This window comes from Lissotriton vulgaris, chromosome 10 (genome assembly GCF_964263255.1).
Source record: "Lissotriton vulgaris chromosome 10, aLisVul1.2, whole genome shotgun sequence".
Taxonomy (NCBI): Eukaryota; Metazoa; Chordata; class Amphibia; order Caudata; family Salamandridae; genus Lissotriton; species Lissotriton vulgaris.
Genome location: NC_141698.1, coordinates 111,689,633 through 111,715,883, shown reverse-complemented (window position 1 = coordinate 111,715,883; position 26,251 = coordinate 111,689,633). Strand labels below are relative to the sequence as shown.

Genomic DNA, 26,251 nt, shown 5'->3' with positions numbered 1-26,251 from the left:
TAACAGTTCAACCCATTTGGCTACACATTGAGGACCAGGAATCGGTAACTTGGGTTAAGAAGATGTATTACAAATTCAAAATTAAGTTCAAATGCAATGCTCGCAGCACCATGCTGTAAAGATACAGAATATAAAGGGGAAGCTCAAACTCCTAAATGCGTTTAGGAGTACCAGAATTAAACAAACAAGAACTTCAGTCAATGTAATGCAGAATATTAATAAAAGCAATTGATGTCCAGAGAAAAGTCTCAAGTTTTGTTGTCTAAGCATAGGTAAATCTAAAATTGCAAAAATCGAGGTCCAAACACAGAGGGTGGCTCTGGTAATCTAATTATTCTAAAAAATCAGGGAATTCTATAAAGGAAATGAGAATCAAGACAGTAAAATTAGGTTTAGAAGGTGTCAGCATTTCAGAAGCTCGATCAAAATTCCTCTCTGGGTCAGAGAGAAAAGTGTTAGCCTAAGCCACGCTTTCAAAGGGATCAGAGACGCATTGAGGTCTAAACCTCAAAAGGTCCAAAGGAAAAGATAGTCCCTGAAGGGCAGAGAAGGTTGGAAAGAGACCTCCTACAGCATCTCTGAAAAACTGGAGTTCTGAAGTCTGACTGGGTGAACTTTGCATTAGAGCACATAAAGTCCACTAGTTAACACCCCCTTTGTAAGCATCATCAGAGGACTATTGTCTCAGTCCAGTTCTCAGGTAGCAGACAGCTACTTTGGGAAAAAGTTGCACACTAAACATGGGAACGACATCAGTTTCTCATGTACACATCAGTTTGTTACATTTGCTCAATAGCCTTTCAGTTGATACTCTGGTTCCCCATGTTCCTTCGTGAAGGGCTTCTCAGGCTGTTGTTTCTATCTCTAGTACAGTAATGTATCTATTCTACAACTAACTATGCATGTGAATAGTTGCAAGAAATGTTGAGTAAGCAGAAAAATGAAATCAGCTTTATTGCAGCATAGGGAAATAAAAGCCTAAAATATGACAAGTTAAATGTTAACTCAATGGTGCCTATTTCATATCAGTCAGCCACGGCCCGTGGAGGGAATTATGGTGAGGCAGAAAGGCGGGCGGGAGGAGGGGCATGGTGGGGGGTGCATTTTGCGATGCAGGGCGAGCTACGAAATTCGTTTTATTTATTAAATTGTTTACTTACCTCCAATTATCCATACTCCGGTTTTTAGCACCCACCACCTTGCCCCTCCCCCGCCCCGCCTTCCTGCCCCACCGTAACTCCCTCCACGGGCCGCGTCTGATATTAGTGTACACAATTAAACACAAATTAATATAAGTATCGAATGCATTAAGTTTCACATTGCATGTAACATTCAGTAAACCTTTAAAATAAACGTTTGTAAGTATGGCAAAGAACTACATTCAGATCAAATATATGAAATATTAATGCGCACATTACATAAACTTCATGTCGTTTTAAGTAAAATCACATTCTACATACATACTGGTTTCTATCTAGTCTAAATGTTATTCGTGTGAATTAGCACACACATTCCGAAAATCACATTTCATCTTTATGGTGAGTACATTATCTACTAAATGAGGATTTTCTAATTATCACAATCAATTATGGTAAAACACATTGATATGAATACATTCTCTAATCCTACAGTGAAGGGACTCTTTAATAATGACAAGTGCAAACCTTACATTAGTTTGTTAAACCATGCAAGATACGTGTTCTAAGTGCACTTTGATACCTAGGGGCAGATTTATGAGGCCCTTGCGCCACGTTTACGCCGCTGTTGCGTCACGCAAGGCGGCGTAAACGTGGCGCATCCCTACGAACGATTTACAACGTGATGCATCTAGGCAGATGCGTCACGTTGTAAAGCCCTGCGCCGCTTGTGGGCGTTCTGGCGCAGGGTGGGCGTTCCGGGGCAGGTGCGCCTCGCAAAAGTGGCTGAGTGAAATCTATGAGATTTCACTCGGTCACTTTTAAGCCAATGCTGCGTCAAAAGCCTGCGCCTGCTTGAAGCAGGCGTAGGTCTTGACGCAGCATTGTTAAAATGGGGCACCCCCAGAGCCTTGCTGGAGCTGCGTCGCGCTTGCGACGCAACTCCAGCAATGCGCCACATTTCCGGCACAGATGCGTGACGCATCTGTACCGCTTTTGCACCATGGTGCGCCGCATTATAAATGCGGCGCACCAAGGCTGGCGGAGCTGTGGCGCACTGTGGCGCATGTTAACTGGTTCATCCCTGGGGATGCGCCAGTTAACATAAATCTGCCCCCATGTGTTTCTGTTAAGTATCTGTGTTGTAATTGTGACATGTAAAGGGTGGGCAACATTTGCGCTGCACCACTCCTTTCTCTGACAATTTTTTATTTTTGCCTCATTTTTTTCTCATTATTCAGTTCTCTCCCTGTCTTTTTCAGTTTTTTTTCCTTTATTTCCCTTTGTCCTCATTATGTCATTCTTTCCTTTCTATCTTTCTATTTTCTCCTCTTTTTTCTCTGACATCATCTATCTCTTTCGGTATCTCTCTTGCTTTCTCACTTTTTCAGTCTCAAGAGCAAAGGACCAAAACTGATCCTCTGGGGTCAAAAATGTATACCTTTAGTGACACAGTTTCTGTGCCATCAATACTGTATGCTTCCTGATTCAGGAATTGGCTACTTTAGGGGTAGTGTTTAAGTTATGTGGTTTTTGTGTGCACATTTATCAAATCCCTGTATTAGGCATTAGCCCTTGACGTTTTTCAATGATCAGGTCTAGCTCTCACTGAAGGAATGGTAGAGACTAATGGGTTAGATGAGGATACCAATTATGTTTTAGTGATTTTATATAGCACGTTTATGCTCAGAATAATCTGATTGCATTGCATAGGTAAGCAGGATTTCACAAATGCAATTATAAAGCTAACAAGCATATATACATGCATATAACTTCAGAAGAAATATATGTTTGGGCTTGATTCTATGTCAGATCATAAACATGCTGCAAGTACCTATGTGTAAAGTCACTACCACTAGAGGACTAGTTTAATACTATTTAGTACTTGTACGCAAAAAAGCTGTCTGGTCATATATAATGGTATACAAATCATATAATTTCAAGAACTTGTATCTCGAGTCAGTCTGTTATAAATGTTTATCCCCTAGAAATTGGCGTTTCTGCAGATTCTCAAATTCCACTTGGGTAATACGAGAATGTAGACCATTGTAAATAATAGAAGGTGTACCTATGTGTCTTCACAGCAATTTTCAAAATCAGTGGTGATAGAGATGAGCTAAGGAGAACAAGGAAGCTAGTGTTGGTCAAGAACCAACGGTTTTAGTTTTTTGGGAGACAGAATATTGCGGATGGGTTGGATGAGTTCAAAACCACTGAGTGTGCAACCAGAGAATTAATTATACAATCTCCCTATTTTGTTGAAGACAAGGATCTTGAAAAGAAAAGTGTCAGAGCTTCTTAGTTGGTGAGATCCCCCTGAAAACGTCAGTTTCCTAGCCAAGTAGTGAGACAGATCAGAGTTAAGGAGTTTGTGTACTGAACATCCAGGATTGTAGATGTATCTGCCCTAAGTATAGACTAGATATAGGTCATCAGTATAGAAGTAATGTGTTCAAAGTGGCTATATTCTGATATTAGTCGATATGTAGATGTAAGTGGAGAGTTTGTTTTGTATATGCATCAAGAACGAAACTGACATTGTACGTTCTGAAGAGAGACGTTGATTGGGAAACATCCTTGAGTTTTTTTTAAAATTGTGTTATCCGACCAATTAGTCTCCACTGGTAAATGACATTTTGGCCATATTATTGGTGTGTTTGGGAAGGTTGAGGTGAGCCCAGAGAATGGATAGTAGTTATTAAATGCATTCAGTTGTGCAGAATGTTTTTCTAAAGGAGAAAATACAAGTCCTACTTTTAGGTTGTTAAGCAACACTTACTGGGAGAGGAAAGATTGATAAGTTTAGTCCAATGTGGTGCAAGGATGCATTCCCATATCCTTGGTTAGTCTTGCTGTATTGTATTTGAAAGATAGGTATAGGTTCTGAGTTTGAAAGTTGAGTTTAATGATTCATATTGCGCTATCTCATTCATGTGAGACAGATTGTTAAGTGACTTTTGGCATCAGCTGCAAAAGTGATATTGGAGGATAACTGTGGGGAAGCCTTAGCTATAAACATAGACTGCAGTGTTGTCGGCTGATTTAACTACTTCAAACTTTTCTTCTTTTGTTTGTTTTTAGCTAAATGCTGTTGTGATTTGGTGTAACTGGATTTATCCTTGAAGGTACCTTTTGGTAGTGTGACCATGTTCTAAAGGACAGATTTTGTCACGAGCCATGTTCCATACTTAAAAGGTTTTGTTTCTCTTCCTTACATTCCCTGATCTACCTTGGACCTGATTTCTTGATTTTACTTCTTTCCTCTTTCTACTTGGCCAGACAAAATTCCTGTGGCAAGGTTATTGTGATTTATTTTATTGCTGTCGCGAGCCCCAAGCCTTTTATCTTGATCGATCATCATCAATTTGAAGGACATGCAAAATGGAATTTGAGAGTATAAAGGAAAAAGGGAAACATAAAGACAAGCAAATACAATGAATAGTCTGCCATTTGAAATATCTGTCATTTTAATGGGAACTAGAAAATATTTACGAGTTATCTTAAATCACTGTCCTAGTTTACTATACATAAACTAAAGCTCTTGAAAGTGTTATGGTAACCACAAAGAACATGTATACATTTAATGATTTAAATATATTTATTGAAAATGTCAATGTACCTAGAAAAAGTCCATATTAAAAATGTAGATTTTATAAACCAAACGTATAGAAAAAACTTCTCAAAGTATGTCACTCAGTCCAGTATACATGCGTACCAAACACACATTTTCACAAACCAAGCAGATCCTATTTTACACAGAAAATTATTTAAATATACCTGACTTTCTAAAAACAAACATCAATTATAAGAAAGAGCTGTAAACAAAGTGTCTCCATTTAATGAGGGTATTTGAAATCAGTTGTTAGCAATTTCAAAAAAATACTCAGTGGAGTTCTTGTACACAATGTTGTTCTGACCAGTAAAGCAAATTTATAGTATGGATTTGGTCAGAACAATGAATGCACAAAATCAAATGAAAAATACACAAGTGTTAGAATAAATTACATACTTTAATAGACAATGAAAAATATACATTATATATAGTGGCTACCACAGATTTTTTAGGGTACAGTAGCGAGCAAACACCTCCTTACCAACACCACAATGAATCTAGGATTAAACATTAATATGCATTTGAGTGTTTTTTAACAGTCAAAAGTATACTAATCTACTACTGCAAGAATCCTATGTAATTAAAGATTTTCACATACTGATATATATGCCCTACAAAAGGTTTACAATCGACCTGTCCCACACAGGACGTAGGCTTATTACACATCTGTGGACTTAGAACATAATATTATTTATTCTTGCCACCCTCTATTGAAATTCCCAATTACTGACAATGACTACATCACATGTTATCTTAGTGGGTGTGCTCAGGGTAAATTAGCAAAGGGCTTTACTTATCATATAGTTAAATTATTGTGAACACCCTTATATGGCACATCAACAATAATGATAATAATTTCTGTTGGAAAGTGCGGCAGATTTACACTGATTACATTCTCAGTTTTTTAGAAGTATAATTGTTGGCTACTGCATTCCTACTGTTGAGGTGCCATGAATATATATATCAACGCCAATATTGTGCCCACTGAAAAATAGCCTGTTGGTCCATTGTAGTCTTTACCACTATAATATTAAACACTTGTAACTTTTATATTTAATTGAAACTGTAAAAACAAAATGTTCATTGGCTACCAATAATTCTGTTCCTTGTCATATTCTGAAGGGTAACTCTACTATTTCCCATCTTCTAGTTGTCCGGATAAGAATGTTTATTGCTCCCCAATCAGAACTTGGTTTTCTTGTCTGTTGAAGTGGTGACTTTTTTCTGTTCCTCACCTGTGAAGCAATAAATCCAGCACAATGCAAATGAGTTTTATTGCTTTACAGTATTGAATGTAATGCTGACTTGCATTTCTGAGAAATTGGCGCCATACTGCTCATGCTAGCACATGGTGTACCCTTCCTAAAACAAATTTATATAGGAGGGGCGCTTTGCTCTAGAACGGCTGAACATTTCTGTTTTCATATGGGAAGAAACCACAAACCTGATGTTAACCAATATATCATTAATAAAGGTTATAGTTATGGTTACTTGTTCATTAAGTGAATTCCTTGGTGAAGTATGTGAAAAATTGTTAGTTTCTAGATTCCCACAAGAACATGGACCACTACCATGAGAGGCTACACCTCATAGTTCGTATTTTACATATGGACTTCATATCCAAATCTATGTATCATACTTCTACCCACTATCATCGCCAAATAATTCTTATCTGCTAAACGTAGCATGTAGATTATTAATAACTAAAGTAGTGCTAAAGGCATTCACTCCAATTTTTCATTTATGCACTTGTTATGAGTTTTAAGATTGAAAAACATTTCTGTTCATAAACTAACAAGGTCTTTATATTTTCACCTCTCCTATTCTCAAATCTCATTTGATCTGTTATGACCCACTTACATTTATCAGCTATATCTTATACCTTAGGGGCAACTTTTGTATTCTTGCATATTGGCAATTTATGTTAGCTAAGCCTGTGATGTACCTCTCCCCTTTTGTCCTCAAACCCTTGAAGGCTAAAAGTCTGAATTGCACATTGAAATTCTATTATTTGCTTTCCAGGATGCACACAGATCTCTGCAGGAAGATGGATTGTCAATAACCTAACTTTGCAGAAATCTAGGCCACAAACACTATAACTCAGTCCCCTTAGACACTAGGGCAGTTGCCTAAGCTAACCTAAGGCATCAGAACCCAGGGCACAAAGTTCTTTCTGTTAACATCATGTAAATAAACCAGTTATATAGAATATTTAAAACTTATAAAGTAGATATTAGTGGTGTAAGTAATGCAGATTTAATGTGAGCATTATACAGAGGTGTGGCATGTGGTATATATATACCACATGCCACAATATATATATATATTCACTGAAAAAACATAAGTTTCAGGGACGTTATAGTTAGAAATTAGCATTTAAAAAAACCTTTGATATTCGATATCATGCCTTTTAAAGCTGGACTGCACTCTGTGGGTGGATGAAAGGTTATATTAGGGTGTGAGAAGGTACATCCGTTATTAAGTCGTTGATGTCATCAGTGATGTCATTTGAGATGTTATCAATGATGTCGTTGACCATGTCATGAGTGATGTAATATGTGACGTCATCAGCAGTGCATTGCGGGGCGTGAGTTATAGTTAGCTCAACTAACTATAAAGAGCCAAATTTCTCTGGTTTCTTACGAGTGAAATGCCCAACGAACTATAACGTCCCTGAAACCTGTGGTTTTTTCACTGAATTTTCAAGGTTTTTTAAATGCTAATTTCTAACTATAACGTCCCTGAAACCTGTGTTTTTTTCAGTGAATCCATCCTGGGGATGAAGTCCACTTTAGTCCTGAGAGCCTCAGAACGCAAGACGACCTCTTCGTCCCACCAGCAATGCGCCAAGAGGTGTGTTTGCAGAGTGGTGTAAAAAGGGGTGTGGCCTCGGACCACCTCTCAGCAATCCCTCTGTGTGGGGCTTACTGGAGGTACCTGGTGGGCTAGTTGGCCCCTAGGGACCCTCAGGATTCAAGGGGACTTAATGCCCCAACTGAGAACGCGCCACAAGACGAGTTTGCAGAGGGGTGCAGGGCGGGAGCGGCTCATCCTGCGAGATGCTGGATGTAAGGCCGCCTTCTCTTAATATTTTGTGGGTCCAGGGGACCCCAAACCCAGGGCCAGACCCATTTAAGAAAAAAAATTAAATTAAAAAAACAATAAGGTGGCCGCATGGCCCACCCTCCTGAGGCTGATTTCGGCCCCGGGGTCCCCATCCACCGGGGCATGCCCACATCCCATCACTGGGCTAATTCTGGCCCCGGGGGCCCAATCCCCCGGGGCCTGGCAAGCATTTATTTATTTATTTTTATAGGGGCGTGCCCCCTCCTGAGGCTAATTATGGCCCTGGGGACCCCATCCCTGTTGACATGCAGCTCCCCTTATCCAAAAGCAATCGGCTTTGCTTGGTGGAAGCGAGAGCAGGTTTCCTGCTCTCGCTTCCACGAAGCAAAGCAGTGTTTGCTGTGCTCCCGCCTTTTCATTACAAACTGCAATGTCCCGGGGGGGTGGTGGTCCACAGGGCCATCTAGGGCTTCAGGAGTGTGGCTGCACGGCCCCCCTCCATCTTATTTAAAGCCCCGGGGAGGTGGTGGTCCCCGGGGGTTTGCAACGGCCCCCGCATTTAAATAATTAGTGCCCCGGGGAGGTGGCGATCCCCAGGGCTGCGAGGAGGGGGGTGTGCCCCCCTACATTTAATAATTATAGCCCCGGAGAGGTGGCAGTCCCCGGGGCTGAATGGTGGGGTCAGTAGCCCCCACTCAATATTTTATTTAAAAATGAGGCTCCCGGGAGAAGGCGGTCCCTGGGGCTGTGGCGGGCCCCCGCATATATTATGCACATTGCCCCCGGGACCTGGCCCACCCAGGGGCTCTGGGACTCCCTGACCAGGCCTAGGGGGTCAGGGTGTTTCTACCCTGCCCCCATTTCCTTTCTTCACCATTTTTGGTGCCAACACTTCCTGGTTTGAAGTGTTGGCAGGTAATCAGAATCAAGCTCATGCTCTGGAGGGTTCGCGGATCCACTGCGTTCACCAGATATCGATATTTTTTATTTTATGATTTTTTCAGGTACTACCGATTTACACCATTTGAAGCAAAAAGTGCACTCAGGACCAAGAGCTACCTCTCCGCCAAATTTGGTGTAATTCCGTCCAGCAGTGGAGCTGTAGCCGGGACAAAAGTTTCATATGGAAATTAACATGGAGAAAACACGTTTTGGGACGCCCATTTTTTCACGGCCCCCGCTTTACGAATCACCCCAAAACTTTCAAGACAGAAGGTGACCGGAGCTTTATATATTATAAACAGTAATTTCTAGAGAAACATGAGTAGTTGCAGAAGGTAGAGGAGTGGAAAAGGGGAACAGTGTTATGGAACACTTTAAAAACAGATGTATTTGGTCCCTGAAGCATCGCAAGTGCACAACACAGGTTTCAAAGGCTTAGCAGGCAGCTGAAAAAAGATGGATGGAATAGTAGGCATATTTATGCCTGAGGTTCTGTGAATTAGTGAACTTGTAGCGGGTAGCAGAGTCCCCAGCAAATTAGAGAATGTTTTTTATTATTTATTTCACATTTTCATAAAGCACCACTCAACTAGAAAGGGTTATTCATGTCGTACTTCAGAAACAATATGGAGGTACATTGCAAATGACAACCCTTTACAGATAACCCATTGTGAAACCATTATAATCAATGAAATATTAAACATTATTAATGATTCAACATTCGGTTCGACCGAAATCAAAGAGGGATAGAATTCAAAGAACAGTGTCCTAAGAGCAAGACCTGATCCACAAGGGTAGGGCAACAAGAGTGAGCCAGATAAGAAGGTTGCTTACAGGGAGAAGTCAGAACTACTGATTTGAGGATTTTTGGGACAATACAGAGAATGGCATGAGAGAAGTGAGGTAAAGTGAGAGACGGGGGCTTACAGACCCCAAAGACAGCACTTTTTTAAATAAAAGATCCACTCCTTGTAGAATACTTTGCCAAAGCAGACATGTCTTTCATGAAAGTTACACATTTATGGACTTATCCTCCTTTTTCTTTTTTGCTATGAAAAAGTTTTGCATTAAAAGATATTTAGTCTTAGATTATTATTGGATTTCACATGTTTGTTTGTGTTTTTATGTGTTTTGTATATTCAATAGGCAAAAGTTAAGCTGGCCAAGGATGTCTCAAATGACTTTGCAACTTGAATTAAACGCATGGTCTTCTGAATGAGGATAGCTCAATAGGGAGCCATTGATGTGCCTGTGGTAGATCTTCTATGTAGAGTCAAATAGAGTATTCAGAAACGACACCTTTCATGTGATAGGGTGTTAGGCACGCACTTGAGGAATGTGTATGATTAGGCATTGTCCAGAGCACATCTGTATTTTGTCTGTATCATGGAAAGCACGCAATAAAGTAACCCAAAGTTCTAAGTGCACTCAAGTTACAATAACCGGTTGGCCAGAGTGCAGTCCAGCTTTAAAAGGCAGGTTCAGAAACGCAGTCTAGTCTAAATGTATCAACATTTTGATCTGTAAAAGTGTGCCCTATCATATATGTAGCCTAATCTGCAGTTTCATTGACACACCAGAAACAAGGGGAAACATATGAGGGATTTTCAAAACTCAAGAGTCTTTAAGGGAAGTAAGTAAAGCTTTAATGTTGCTGCCATTTTCCATAAAAACTAAAGATAGTTACACTATATAAGTGCTTCATGGTTATAATCACAATTATAATAAATAAAAATAATACATTATAGTAATAGATGACAAACCATAGTGTTAGGTTGTTGTCTCGTTTTGCTCAATGCCTCCAACATTTCTGGCCATGATGATCGGTGGCAATGTATTCCATGCATTGGCCGAAAGGTGGCCAGGTGACGGATTTGTGTTCTCACCTGTAAACTAACGCTCCCTTCTCCAGCTTCTTTCAATTTAATCTTGCATGCAGTTGACCAGGCAGACCAGATATAAAACACTACAGCAAAGTGTCTTGACATTTGGTATGTCCTGTAACAAAGTGTGAAGTGTATCAGTGGGTTGAAGGACCCACAAGGTTTGACTAAAGATGGCAACCACTTTTTACAGATCAGCCATGTCTTTGTACAGAAGAACATAACATGCAGGATTGAGTCTTTGCCCCTCATGCTGCAATCACAATGGCCACTACTAGATTTTGACGTGCCCCATCTGACCCTGTGAACTCTTATTGGAGGAGTTCCCAGCCTAAATTTCACATTTAAAGTGTATCTTCCCTCTGTTTGGATCCAGTCCAGATGGGGTTTAGGGACAATGCTTCCCTTGTGGAAAAGGAGGTACCTGTATGACCAAGAACCATTTTCAATGCATGTTCTACAGTCTGTAAAAAAGTCAGTGTCCCTGGTCGACTAGATTGGCTCTAGTTATCTGTAACTAGGATGGGATTCTTTCAAAGGTGGCTGAATCCCAGCTCCAGGAACTTCCATCTATCAGCAATAGTTCCAGCATAGGATATCTCCTTGATCAAGGAGCTGAGATAAATTACGCATGGGAGTGCCTTCACCACCATCTCTAATATACGATGGGGCAAATGTCGATATTATCTGTTATGGGTTTGATGCCAACCTTTCGGTATAGCGAGATAAGAGGAGTCCCTGACCCCAGCTGATGTAGCGATCTTAAGAAATTCATTCCAATCTTCTGTAGCTTATTTGCTCAAATATATCCCCATTCTTTGACCTCATAAATTAGTGCTGATATTGCCTTCACCCTAGAAACTTGGAGGATTGTGTTGACACCCTATTCTTTGTTTGCATCTTAACATCACTGCAGCACTTTGTCTCAGTATGCTGACAGCTTTCTCTCTATGCGATGCTCAGTTGGGCTTACAGTTGAAATGGATACCTAAATAGTCAAAATTGCTCACAAGTTGTAGGGGTTTGTGAGACCTGGAGAATTCTTCCTGTACTATGCAGGGTTGTTGAAAGCCAGAGTTATAGTAATTCTCGTAGATACCCCGCACTGCTATCTTCTATTGTTTGGGCTGGGTGGACATTCGCTAACTTAGTATTCTTTGTTTTTCTTACTTTAATTTGATTTGTCTTGTTATTAACTATTTTAATAAAAGATTGAAAGTACCAGTGGGACAGGGATGGTAAAGCTATAGTTATTGTCACCATTTCTCTGGGCTCCCAGACCCCTGCTTGGGGCTGTCCTTAGCTATTGTATTGATGCATGCAGAAGTGGGAAGAAGAATGGCATCTATTGCCTTTAGACAAAGTTGGTCTGTAAGCACAATCTGCATAAATTTCACTTGTATAACAAGAGTGGTATGCTTGTCCCTGCTGTTTGACATCAGATGTATCCTAACTATATCGCTGATGTCAAACTGCTTCAAGTATTTGATAGCACAGAAGATACATGCTTCATAAATGTGTGCACTAACACCCACATTGCGGCCTGACAGATATCACGATCAGGCACCCTGCATTCCAGTGCTGCGGTGGCAGCCTTGAGCCTGGTGGAATGGACTCTCAGTAGCTCTTGAGGCTGTTTTTTGGCCAATGTTTTTTGGCCAATACATAGCAGATCTTAATACAAAGACCGTCACCCTTGACAGAGTCCTTTTCTGCACTACCTTACCATTCAGAGAAACTCACCAAAACCTGATCATTAAGAGGTGGTCTTTGGTGCCAGCAATGTAAATGTGTAAATCTCTTTTAGAGTCCAGACAATGGAGTGCTGTCTTGCAAGGGATGAAGGGATTGCCCAATGTGAAAAGGAGTCAAGACTATTGGCAATAAGGCAGTCTTGGTCCCCAGCATCAGTTTGTCCATAAAAAAGTGATGTAGGGCGGTTGCATCAAGAGAGCTTGGAGCTCACTCACGGCTTGGTAGTTCGGACAGTGTCTAACCCAGGGTGGTGTGGAGTGCAAAAAAATGATGGATTTAGGCCCAGATCCTTGTACTGGGGTGAATGTATGACATTGTTCTACATTCTGTCCATCAACTGTGTTTTTTGCACATCTCCAGAACAGCATGTGATTTGCATCCATGCATGACGATAAAGCACCCCTCTACTGACAACCTCTCACCCCAAGCAATCAGTAGTGCCCATACCAGCCCGATCCAAATATTTGGTTCAATCCTGGCCATCTTTAATGGCATGTGCCAAGGAGGCCCTATACTGGTCTGGGACTCCTGAGAAGATCACGCTGGATATGTCACAGAGAACATGCTTATCAATGCTTAAAAGGTAGACAGCGTTGACCGACCTCAAGGCAAGACTGGGTGAAGAGAACATTTGTTTTTTGAACATCTCAATCCTTTCTTTCTCCCAGTCTGGAGGGGATGTGGGGAATGTATTAGGGTTCACTTAGCTGGTGGAAGCCTCGACTAGCAAACTCTCTGGAGCAGGGTGCTCTGAAAGAAAGCTTGGGTCACAGAGTGCAGTCCGTGGAGTCTGGCCACCTGCCTATTCACCATTGGGCAAGAACTATGCCTAGGCCAAGTACCCCATAATTGCATCATTTAGAACACCATCGAATGTAAGTAAAAGCTCAGATGAGGCTGGACCAGGGTGAAAAACCTCAGTAATTCCATTTTTCTAAACTTCTACAGAAGACAACTGCAGGTCAAGAATCGCAGCTGCCCGTCTAATTTAAAAAAAATGAAGGAAGAACTCTTTTCCTTTGGGGGTCAAAGGGATTAAATCAACCATGTGTCTGGGAAGGATCACTGAAATAATATCGAGGGACAAAATATCGACTTGCAAAAATATCGTGGACAAAATATCGACAGTCAAAATATCGAGTTTGTATCTACAAACAGGTAAGTACAAAAATATCGAGTACAAAATATCGTTTACAATAATATAGTTGTAAAAAATATCGACTTTATTAAAAACAGTGTTAAATTAAATTAATATTACAATTTAATTACTAAAATATACTTAAAAATACTTACATTAACTTATAATAATTAAATGAAAGTAATAAAAAATGTTTTTTACAATATTATTTGTTAAAACATATATATATATATAGTAACATACTATAATTAAATAAGATACTGAAAACTGACCCTGAACCCTAAAAATACCCCTTCACCCAAAAACCCAAAACTGACCCTGAACCCTAAAAATACCCCTTTACCCAAAAACCCAAAACTGACCCTGAACTCTAAAAATACCCCTTTACCCAAAAACTGAAAACTGACCCTGAACCCTAAAAATACCCCTTTACCCGAAAACTGACCCTGAACCCTAAAAATACCCCTTTACTGAAAAACTGAAAACTGACCCTGAACCCTAAAAATACCCCTTTACCCAAAAACTGAAAACTGACCCTGAACCCTAAAAATACCCCTTCACCCAAAAACCCAAAACTGACCCTGAACCCTAAAAATACCCCTTTACCCAAAAACTGAAAACTGACCCTGAACCCTAAAAATACCCCTTCACCCAAAAACCCAAAACTGACCCTGAACCCTAAAAATACCCCTTTACCCAAAAACTGAAAACTGACCCTGAACCCTAAAAATACTCCTTTACCCAAAAACTGAAAACTGACCCTGAACCCTAAAAATACCCCTTTACCCAAAAACTGAACACTGACCCTGAACCCTAAAAATACTCCTTTACCCAAAATTAATTAATATTATTTAATTACCAATTAATTATTAATTAACAATAACAATAAAGTAAATATATTAGCACATTAGCTGTAATTAATTTAATTTAATAATTAATATTATTTTTTTCCAAATAATTAATTAACAATAACTAAAAATTATATATATAAATAAATTACTCTAATTAATGTAATTAACTAATTAATATTATTTAATTACCAATTATTACTAATTATAAATATGTACAAAATTATATTAAATAATTAACTAATTAATATTAATTAATTACCAATTAATTAATAATTAAAAATATTTACATACATATATTAATTAATTAATTATTATTAAATTACTCCCCACCCTTATCCCCTATTAACCCAACATCCCGCTACTAAACATTAACTACAATTTATATTACTATTAATAAAAATTTGTTATTTTTTTAACCTTTTTTCTATATATTATTGAAATTTTTTACTTTGACTATTTATATATATTTTGTCGATATTTTTGTACTCGATATTTTTTTATCATTATTTTAATCGATATTTTGACCAACGATATTTTTGTGATCGATATTTTATTATCGATATTTTTAACTCGATATTTTGTCCATTCGATATTTTGGAGTCGATATTTTGTCTGTGCACCGTCTGGGAAGTATCAAGCCCACTGGTCTCCTGTAATTCCATGTTTGAGCTGCCATCCTCATAATCTGGGGGTAAATCACTACCATAATCACCATTGTCATCTCCAGGTGGTGGCAAACTCTGATCTGAATCAGTACCAAAAAGATGATATAGTCTTTAAGCATTGCTGTGCTGTAGTGGTAGTGTATTATCCGAACCAGACTGTATGGGGACCATGTGCACTGCAGTGGAATTGGAGCACAATCCCGGTCTGGGTCAAGCCTGCTTCGGCTGAGATGGTTCTAGGGGCTCAGACAGCATCGAGGACAGATATGCCTGAATTAACCCAAATGAAGGTCCCTTCAGATCTTTGGGTCCCAAAGGCACAGCAGAGGGAGCTGTAGAGTGCCACAAATTCACAGAAAGGATTCTTTAAAGGCCACTACCTGTGTTGCTGACAGCTTGGGGAAATCGGGGAACATCTAAACCAGTTGCAGAAATGGCTACTGATGCGAGGTTTTTGAGTGAGATCGATTGGAACTTTGATGACCTCACATCTTCACTTTAGACAGAGTGTGTGAGCACAAGGGAAAAGGGTTAAGAGAAGATCAAAAACCTTTTTTTGTAAAGGGGAGATAGTCTCGGGAGTCCCTGTGTTCCCTTATCTGGGAGTTCTTTTTGACAGTAGGGGTACCTGGGGCCCACAGATACGTGCAAAAAGCCTAGCGGTCACAAGAACATCTATGGCCATCTTAGGTTTCGCTAAAAGGTTGGGTCATAGACCTATGAAGGCCATTATCCAGGTTTACAATAGTAAATCCCTTCCCGTGGCTTTGTATGGTGCTTCTTTATGGGGTTATGTGCGTCTAGATAAAATCCAGGTAGCCGAGAACAGATTTTTACGTTCCGTCCTGTCCCTCCCCCAATCCTCCCCGGTCTTTTCCATTCATACGGAACTTGGCATGGAACATATCCAGGATAAACTGAGACTGGCACCATTAACATATTGGCTTAAGACCTGGTTAAATCCCGAATTAACGTTAAACCATATGATCATGAGGGATGTGATGAGCTTGGAATACAGTCACACGATACCATGGCTGGCGTACTTGCACAAATCTTTTAATGAACTTGGACGCTTAGACTTATTCACCTCTCCCTCTGGTATCACAAAGCAGGATGTGAGTATCATAAAAAAACAGTTTATGTCTAGGGCATGCCTGTTGCGAGAAGAATTAGAATTATCAAAACCGGCTGTTCGAATGCATTATTTGTCACTCCAGTCACTCGCAATTGAGCCTTATTTATGTTTTGTCACAAATCCCTTCCATAGATTTTTGTTAACAAGATTTAGATTTAACCTTATTCATTTTTATTTGGGCAATTTTAATACCTGGACGAATCCTGAGTTAGCACCCCCTTGCACCTGTGACAATTTTTCAGTTCAGGACAGTTTACATTTTGTTATGTTTTGTGATTTCTTCTCTGCGCAAAGGAAAAAATACCTGCTACCAGTCCTAAGAGAAGCTGGTTTCTCCCAGGTGAGACCAGCCATGCTATATTTAAAATCATTGGGCAATATCTGTATTACTTTCGCCATGGCCAATTTCCTTGTGGCAGCAACCAGAGCCAGAAGGAGTATGAATTTGGAAAACTGATGTACATAACGTGTTTTTAAATATTTTAATGCACACATTTTGCCAAATTAACTTGTTTACAAATCAAACTGTTTAATTATTTTTTAATTGTAAATAATACCGTTTTAATGTACTTTGTATGATTTTATCAAATCGAATAAAGTTAATTTGACTTGACTTGACATCGACAGAGTGTGGCTGAATGGGTAGAGTAACTCTTCGACTTCTTATGCATCTTTTTCAACTTGGACTTCAACTTACTGGATGACTTTGACTGCAAAGAAGACTTGTCGTGGAAGTGGCCTTGAGAGCGGGACCTGTCCTCATCCTCGGCTTAGAGCGGCAGCATGATGTACACAAGGCCCATAACTTCTTTCAATGTTCGGCAACATGCAGACTCACTTCACGGTTTCTAATTGCCTTTGAGTTCATGAGGGCCCATTCTTCATAAGACTTGGAGTTGTGTCCCAAACCCAAACACCAAAGGCACACCTTGTTCGTGTCTGTTTCCTATTGTTATGGGCTGATTTGATTCCTGTAGTCTTTGGTGGGGACATCTTTCCCTTGCACACTGGAATTCAATTTGTAGGAAATCGATGACTGACAAAAAAGCGAGCAGAGCTGTGACTTTGCGTCCGAAGGCGCTGAAAGAAAGAAACCGATGTTGACATGCAAGAATGGTGCTCATATGCGGCTCCGATCAAGCACTTCCAGAACAAGGCCAACGCAGAGCTGCTAGCAGCCTCGGATTGGTAACGAGGGCACTCGGGCAATGCCCGAGGGGCCGGTGTCCAGTTCGAGCTGTGGGCTGCTTTTTGAGCAGCCTGGGGGCCGATTTTGGCGCTTCTACATTGTTCGATGCTGCCAGTGGCCCAGTGGGTGCCTAAGTGGCCTTTCTGGAGGTAAATGGGCGTCCATGATCTCCCTCTTATCAATGGCAGAGGTGTCAGTCCCTTTCTCTCCCTAGGCCCACCTATTAATATATGTATACTGAGTGGGGCAGGGGGCCTGGGCAAAAGTGACCTCACTTGTTTTCAGGTGTACCCCCCCCCTCCCCCACTTTTTTTTAATAACATTTCGCTGAAGTAGTGTTTTGCAAAGCAATATGCAAATGTGGGCCACTTTTTTTCAGCCTGCCCGGGCCGATTTTCAATCCCAATCCAACCCTGGCTGCTAACACCATATTTCAGAGTACGAGAGAGCACTGCTGTGAAAACATCTGCCCTATCTAGTCAGCTGCAGTTAGATAGAGTATCCACCAGAAACAACACTGCCAAAGGTAAGTAACTTGTTCTTTTGGATTCTTCTCAGTTTCCCACTGTCCTGCCCTGTCTTGGTTGTTGGAGTAGCACACCGCCCTGAGAGTAGTCTGAATTATGTTTTTTCTGCTGCATTGGAACTGAAAACAAATATACACTTTTGAAATTGAAATGTACTTCGGATTCGAAAAGAGAGGATAAATTATAGAAGCAGTCGATTCAAGGAAGTGGGCTGACCATATGATATACCTCTTCAGGAAATTGTATACAAAATTAAATGTGTCTGTATGTATGACCGTCTTGTGAAACTTTGTTTTTGTTTTTTTAAAGGCAAGAAACAGCTGAAATTCTAGGTTATGAAAATTATGCATATCTGTCTCTGTCTTCCAAAATGGTAAAGCGAGTGAAAGATGTTTGGGATTTTCTGAATTCTCTTCACAACAAGAGCTACAGTGGTGAGTACACCTACCCTCAAAAGTACTGCTCACACCTTGTGAAAAATGTTAACACAACTCGTGTTATGTTTGCCTGCATTAGTATTTTTTTTATTTTTCAAGTTGTGAGAAAAACTGTGAATATTTTTTATATTGTTTAGAATGTTACAGTAATAAACCTATGTGCCCAAAAGCAATTGAAAATGCAAATATATATTTATGGTTACATTTATTTTATTGTCATGTTACAAATCTTTTAGTTAAAGTTCAGCTTAAGAAAGTCAAATTAGACATGGCATTTCCTGTAACAATAAGAAACAAATAACTCCCCACCCTTTTCAACCCTCCCACTAACCCCCACCTCCGTGTACCAATTGCTCAGTGACTAGCAAAGACACGGGGGCATATTTACAATAACTGGCTCATCCCTGTATATCAGCAGAGATGCACCAGTTATTTTGCGTCACGGCAGAAACCCCTTGCGCCACCATGGATGCGCCGCATTTTATAATGCGGCGCACCCTGGCGCAAGAATAGACTGATGCGTGATGCATCTGATGGCGCAAAGGTGATGCTGTGCTGGATTTGTGTCGCAAGCGCGACACTGCTTGGGGGCGCCCTATACTTGCTATGCTGCGTCACTCCTTACGCCTGCTACAAGCAGGCGTAAGGTGTTGACACAGCGGGGACGTAAAAGTGACTCCGTGAAATCTTGTAGATTTCACTGCGTCACTTTTACGGGGCCTCCTTGCGACGGAACGCCCACCCTGCATACATTATACCAGACGCAGGTATAATGTAGCGCAGGGCTTTACAACGTGACGCATCTCACTGGATGTGTCACGTTGTAAATATGCTGCATTGTGGCACATTGTTTACGCCGCCGCTGATTCACAAAAGTGACGCAACGGTGGCGTAAAAGTGCTGCGAGGGGCTTGTAAATCTGCCCCTCAGTGCCTATATCTATATGCAGGCCTTTCATTGTGAGGCGTCACCTTGTGCAGCATGAGGTGGGTCCGTAAGCCTCAGTATAAGCAAATACAGAAGACAGGTCAGTTCACGAAATTCCAGGGAGAGTAATGATATAAGCCGGCGCCATGTGGTGTGAAAAGTGTTGCCCCGACCAGACAGTGTATGGGTGAGTCTCTCCATCCCCAGGACGCCCCACAAGCGGTGCAGCCAATTCAGATGCGTCGGTATGGTGGCAGTCCCCCAGAGTGAGAGAATAGTCTGATGTACAGCCAACCAGAACTGTGCTTATTGGACGGCCTATGCAGGATGCAAGGGGATATGTTTTTTTTAAAATCTTTTTATTATGAAAAAACAAAACAATAAAAATAATAAGATCTCAGCTGAGTGTAATCATTACAACATTTCGGTTCATTGGGCACTGTGCAGGATAAAGCAGTGGATAGAAAAAGAAACGTCGGGATCATTGGGATTCCTGTGCTGCAATATTCAAGTCTCCCCCGGGGGCTTCACAAAGGCCACCACGATACTGGTTCCACGCCCCCCCACACCTTCCCCCACTTCCGGGGGCAGCCCCTGGCCAAATAGACCACCCCTTCTCTCATCATGCACCAGTCAAGGTCTTCTTCCCATTTATGTATCTGAGGCGACTGGCGGGCACCCCACAACTGCACAATGTTTCGCTTGGCCACCATACACGCCAATGTGACCCATTGTTTCTCATAATCATTGAGGTCAGTCGGTTCCCATAGATTCAAAAGGCATCTAGGGACCTCCATATGTACTGCCAATCCCCAAAAAACTCTCAATTTCTTGTGAACCATCTCCCAGTAAGTCTGTATGAAGGTGCAGTGCCAAAGAATATGCATCAATGTGCCCTCTTCTCCACATTCTCTCCTGCATGCTGCGCTAAGCGCTCTACCCATTCGCACGAGCCGTGGCCCGGTAACGTAAACTCTGTGGAGCACTTTGCAAAGGGATATGTTAAGGGAATTAGGGAGGTCCAGTAGGATGTAGGACAGGAATTTTGGAAATTACATTGGGAAGTAGGTGTCGATGTCGTTTAACACTGAGGCCCAGAACGGTGCCAGATTTGTACACTCCCAAAGGATGTGTGTAAGCATGCCTTTCTTCCCGCATTGTTTCCAGCATGTGACAATACGGGCTGGGTTCCCCCTATGAAGCCGTACCGTACCGGGTTGAAATACCAATATGAGGTGATCTTCAGGGCTGTCTATGTTATAGGTCGTGTGTCGAGCTCTATGGTATATATCTTTTCAATCTTTTGCAGAGAGCTGCCACCCCAGTTCCACTTCCTATCGTCGTTGGGCTGGACTTTTGTCTGTCTTTTGTGTAGGTCGCAAGAGGACATATAATTCAGATAGGAGTTGTTTATCTGATTGTTTGCTCACCAGCCATTTTCAAAGTGGGTCAGTCCACTCAACTCCCCTCCTCATAGTTTTTTTTTTTTTTTTTTGGTGTAAGAAGTTTATTGCACTTTTCATATAAATAATATACATGTTTACGCCTACAACCATAACAGGCTGGCTACACAGTTGTACAGCCCGCAAATTATGCTCTCGTTGTACACGGCCCATCAGCCGACATCCGTAGGACCGGCGGCGTTGTAGGAAGCAGCATTTGAAACATAGTGCAGTGCTATATATGCATTCATTTATGTTAGTTTTCTTACTTTTTGTATATTTTTTCTGGAAAAATAGCAAAACAAGTAAAAAACAAAGAACGTCTAGAATTAAGATCACTGTGTCACAGCATCCTCCCCCCCCCCATTACAAATTGACAATTCATTACTCCATTCCATGTACTTTGTCGTAGTCCTTGCTATTAATTATCATCATTCTGCGCCGTTTCATGTTCTAGTAAATAGGTACGTAAATACATCCAATAGTCTCTGGGACGTGACCTGGTCGGCAACTCTTCCTCATAAGTGGCCAGTGTGTCTCGGCAAATATGTTAAATCTTCCAGCCAGTTTTTAACCTTCGGTCCCCTTCTACTATTCCAATGCAAAGACACCCTCCGTTTGGCCAGTAACAGTGCCACCACACAAAATTTGCGCCTTTGCGCTCTCAGTTGCGGAACAATACCCAACAAACAAACCTTGGCCCTACACTCAAGTGATGCCCCAAGCATTTCGTTTAGAGCTTGTATCACCTGCTCCCAGAAACCCGCCACCCGGCGACAGTGCCACGCTAAATGCATGAAGTCCGCATTCTCCTGTCTACATCTAACACAGTTGGAGTCATCCCTTAGCCCGTATCTGTGTAGCCTCTGGGGTGTATAGTACATTTGGTGCAGATATTTATAGTGAATGATCCTCAAGTTTCCATTTGGCGTCAGTATGCCAGTGAGCAGGCAAGTGGTTGTCCATTCGTCGTCTGAGAGTGGTTCCTCTAACACTGCGCTCCATTTATCTCTCACCCCCTCAGTGTTCCCTCCTATGTCTTGTTGTATGCTTGTGTATAACTTCGATACCAAGTGGGAGGCCGTGGGTGTGGTGAGTACCAACTGCAAAGGTGTCAGGGTCTTGGGTTCTTCCGGGTAGGTAGAAAAGTGCTTTTTGCAGCCGGTAGTAATTAAAACTAAATAGTAGTGTCGGATTACTAATATAATTTGTCTAGTGTCTGGAAGACTCCATCTTTGTATAGGTCGCCTAGCTTGTCTATCCCAGCACACTTCAGTAAATCCATTCCAACCTGTTCCTGCGTGACCGAAAGCGCCGGGTGAAGCTCTAGCGGAAGCGCGGGTACGTAAAGTGGTAGGCTGTCTGCTGCTTTTCCCATCAGTCTCCACACTTCCGTGGTAGTGTTAACCGGGTTAATGTCGTGGTCATGTAATCTAAGTCGTTTGTGTGGTAATATGTTGGCCAGCCGGATCGGGTCTGCATCTCCTGCCTCCACCGCCATGTGAGTCAGGAAAGGTATTACGTGGTACCAGTAGTGCGCAAATTGCGCCTGAGCGCATAAGTAATAAAGATATAAATCTGGGACCTTGAAACGCCCCTTAGCATACGGCAGTGTCATAGTGTGTAAGTCCAGCCTGGCTTGTTTTCCCGCCCAGAGCAGATTAAGCACCAGTTTTTTAATGTTTCGGAATACCTCTGCAGGTGGCTTTATTGGGATATTATTGAACAAATAAAGGAACTTCGGCAAAAGCACCATTTTGATTATCGCCGCTCTGTCCGCCAGGGACAATGGCAGTTTATTCCATCGTTTAACCTTGTCTTCTAAGGACGCTATCGCTCTGCCGTAGTTAGTACGGATGACCAGTTCTGGATCCCTATGGAACCATACTCCCAAGTACTTTGTTGGCTCATCTTGCCATTCTAGTGGATAGTCCAAGGCCGTCGGGTGTGTACCATCCGTCATCGCCAAAATAAGGGACTTGGCCCAATTGATCTGTAAACCTGAATGCTGACCGAATTTTATGTATTCTCTTAATAATGGGTTGAGGTTCTGTTCCGGATTTTTTACATATAAAACTATATCATCTGCATAGAGGGAGATGTGTATGGGGCGCGTCTGGAGTTGTATGGCTGAATAATGGTGGTGTTGTCGGATTTTGCAGGCCAGGGGTTCTAGTATTAAAGCAAAAAGCATCGGTGAGAGTGGACACCCCTGTCTGGTGCCTCGACAGATTGGAATTGGCTCTGATACATATTTGTTTATCCTAATGCGTGCTGTTAAGTTCGTGTATAGCATTGTGATCCACCCCATGAATATATGTGGAAACCCCATGCGTAACAGAACTGCGTGAAGAAAAGGCCAGTCTATTGTCTCAAACGCTTTAGCCGCATCTAACAGTACTGCCACAGCTTTTATTTCTGGCGCCAGGTAGTGAGCTAATGCAAATAATGTGCGCGTGTTATGTGTAGTAGATCTGTCTGGTATGAAGCCAGATTGGTCAGGCCGTATCAACAAGGGCATTAGTGGTTTACGTCTGTCTGCCAATAAGCTTGCTATTATTTTCGTATCTACGTTCATAAGTGAGAGGGGGCGATATGAGTCACATTTATCCTCTTCCTTACCCGGCTTTAATAACGCAATAAGCATAGCCTCTCTCATAGACGTTGGTAGAGTTTGGGCCTCATGCGCTGCTCCATACAATCTTACTAAGTGTGGGGCTAGCAAGTCCACAAACATCTTATAGAATTCCGTCACGAATCCGTCTGGCCCCGGTGCTTTGCCATTCGGTAGCCGTTTAATAGTATCCGTGACTTCTTCCACGGTTATAGGGTGAGCCAGGTATTCCCTGTGACCGTCAGCTAGCCATGCAATTTCCACATCTGCCATGTAGGACAGTAGGTCCTCCTGTGGCATTGATGGACGTGCCTCATATAGTTTACCATAGGAGGCCATGAATTCACCTGTTATCCCCTTAATGTCCCTCGTTACACTTCCCGTCTGGGTTCGTATAGCTGTTATGTGTTGGGGCGCACGTCCTGAGCAAATTTTTTCTGCTAGGGCTCTACCTGGTCTGCCTCCTTCTCCGTACCTTCTAGCAGTTCTACGTTTGGACACATATTTAAGCTCGTCAGCTGCAAACTGTCGATGTTCCACCAGTAGTGCTTGTATTTCTCCCAATATTGTAGGGTCTCCTCTTTGTGTATATCTCTGTTCTAAAGCGTGTATGGCGCTCTCACATGTTTTTAGCTGTTGCCTTATTTCCTTCAGTATGCCCGTGGATGTACCTATGCATACCCCCGTATTGTGGCTTTAAAAGCTTCCCATAATAGACAAGGGTCTTCAGTCGTGGGGCAGTTCAGGTCAAAGTAATCCACTATTGCCTTATGTATGGTGTCTACGTACAATGGGTCACGCAATGCCGCCGCATTGAAACGCCAAGTGAAAGGCGGAGGCTCGTAGTTTGGGATATTTACCTCTAGGAGCACAGTGCTATGATCTGAAAGCGTTCTTGGGAGATGTTTTATATGAGTAACCCATGAGATCACATCTTGTGTGCCTAGCCAGTAGTCCAGTCTAGACTAGCTGTTGTGTGCTGCATTAATGTGTGTCGCTATTATCTCCCCTGGGTGATGAACCCTCCACACATCAGCCATCCGTAAGTCTTCCATAGCATCTCGGAGCATTGCTCTCGCTTTAACATGTGGTTCCGACGTGTGGAGTGTCCTGTCTAGCCCGTCCCGCAGCGCTATGTTAAAATCACCTCCCCGGCCTGGATATCTGCTATGGTGTGCCACACTTTCCTGAAGAACCCTGGGTCGTCTATGTTAGGGCCATAAGTGTTCACCAATACTACCTGTCGCTGTCTCACCGTACCCACCACAATGACGCTTCTGCCTTCAGAGTCTCTGTGTATGTTTGAGGTCTTAAATTGTACCCCTTTCCATCCTAAAATGCTGACCCCTCTAGAATAGGATGAGTAATTCGCGCTGGTGACTGATTCCGCCCATCTAGCGCCTAACGTAGATGTGTTGTTGGCTGCTATGTGCGTTTCCTGCAAGAAGGCTATGTCAATGTGTATGAGATCAAAATATGCAAATATCTGCCAAATTTTTTTCGGGTTGCCTAGGCCTCTTACATTCCACGTGATAAATTTCAGTGTGCTAGGTCGTGTCACGGCATTAGGTGTAGTGTCTGCCATATCTTGCTAGGTGTCTCCCTTGTGTATGGTAGGCCTGCAGTTTGCTCTACCTCTCGTCGAAAGATTATGATCTTGAAATGGAGTATGACATCCGTAGCAATGCATTTTATGAATAAGGAGGTCGCCATGCTTCTCAGACACAGTGATTCAAGTCGAACAACTCCCAGTTTCCCTTCCCGACCCCCACCCACTTTATCGCCCAAACTTTGCCAAAGCCTTCCCTTCACAACAATTAAACCCATAGTAGAACCTGAATTGGGGCGCACCCACTTGGGGGTGTCACCAGGTACACACGTCTCCATCCACATAGTGGACGTGGACAGACGCATGCGCTCTATTAAAAAATTCGCAACAATTCCCTTTTACTCCCTCGTCCTCCCGCCATAATCTATCAGCAGTACTATGCAATACAACCTCATTCGTCTGTGTCCGCCGTATTATAGTAGTGCAGTACAATAAGGCCCTTGTGTACGAGACTATCTCTGCTGTTTTGTCCAGTAGGACTGTACAGTTTGGTTCAATTCCTCGGCCGTGCACACTGGGCCCATGCACTGCCCGCCTTCATGACCAATGGGTCCAGGGTACCTTTATCAATATGGCGCTGCATATCACAGCGGCGGTCATAAGGACTCTCCCACAACCCTGGTCCGCAATGCACCACCAGTTTACTCACTGTGCAAGATACCATCTCGTGCTCAGAATGTCAGTGTGGTCCACGTGCATGGCTCATTGGGGTCCCGCTTTCATATACCGATCAATTCTAAGTGTATTCCACGGGCCCCCTGTTTATGCAATGTTCGTCAACGCAGGTGCTAATCCGTGGCGGCACCAAGGTGTCTCTAGTCCCGTCTTGCCCTGTAATGGGATGCGGTTTCCATTCCCACGTCAACTCAGTCGATATCACTTGTTGGTTCATCTCGATCCTGCACCTTCCGCCGTTTTCCCATTTTCTTGAGATACTCCTGTGCTGCTTGTACCGTTGGAAGAATAACAGGCTTACCCGCATTCGTGATTTTAAGTTTTGCTGGGTATAGCATGGCATGTTCCAGTCCAAGATCACGCAGTTTCTTTTTCACTGGAGCGAATTCCTTGCGTGCCAACTGTACTGCCATGGTGTGGTCCGGATAGAATTTCCTTGATATGCGATTTTACCCATTTCCCTGGCAAGTCTGAGGATCGTGTCCAGGTCCCTGTAGTTGAGCAAGCGGGCAATTATCATGCGCGGGGCAGCACCCGGTTTCGGTGTGGGTGCCAGGGAACGGTGCGCCCGTTCGACCAGGAATACCGATGACAGCTTTTCAGCGCCAAAGATCTCTTTCATTAACGTCTCAATGAAAGTCTCCATT

The 26,251-nt window shown here is 42.2% G+C and overlaps 1 protein-coding gene across 1 annotated transcript in view; it reads left to right on the top strand.

Moving 5' to 3' along the window:
* The window catches only part of LOC147684780 (uncharacterized), a 286,561-nt gene that overhangs the window by 109,758 nt on the left and 150,552 nt on the right, over positions 1–26,251 (top strand). The window contains exon 9 of the mRNA XM_086939730.1: positions 18,210–18,334. Within this exon, the coding sequence (XP_086795856.1) occupies positions 18,210–18,334 (125 nt within the window). The remainder of the gene's footprint in view (positions 1–18,209; positions 18,335–26,251) is intronic.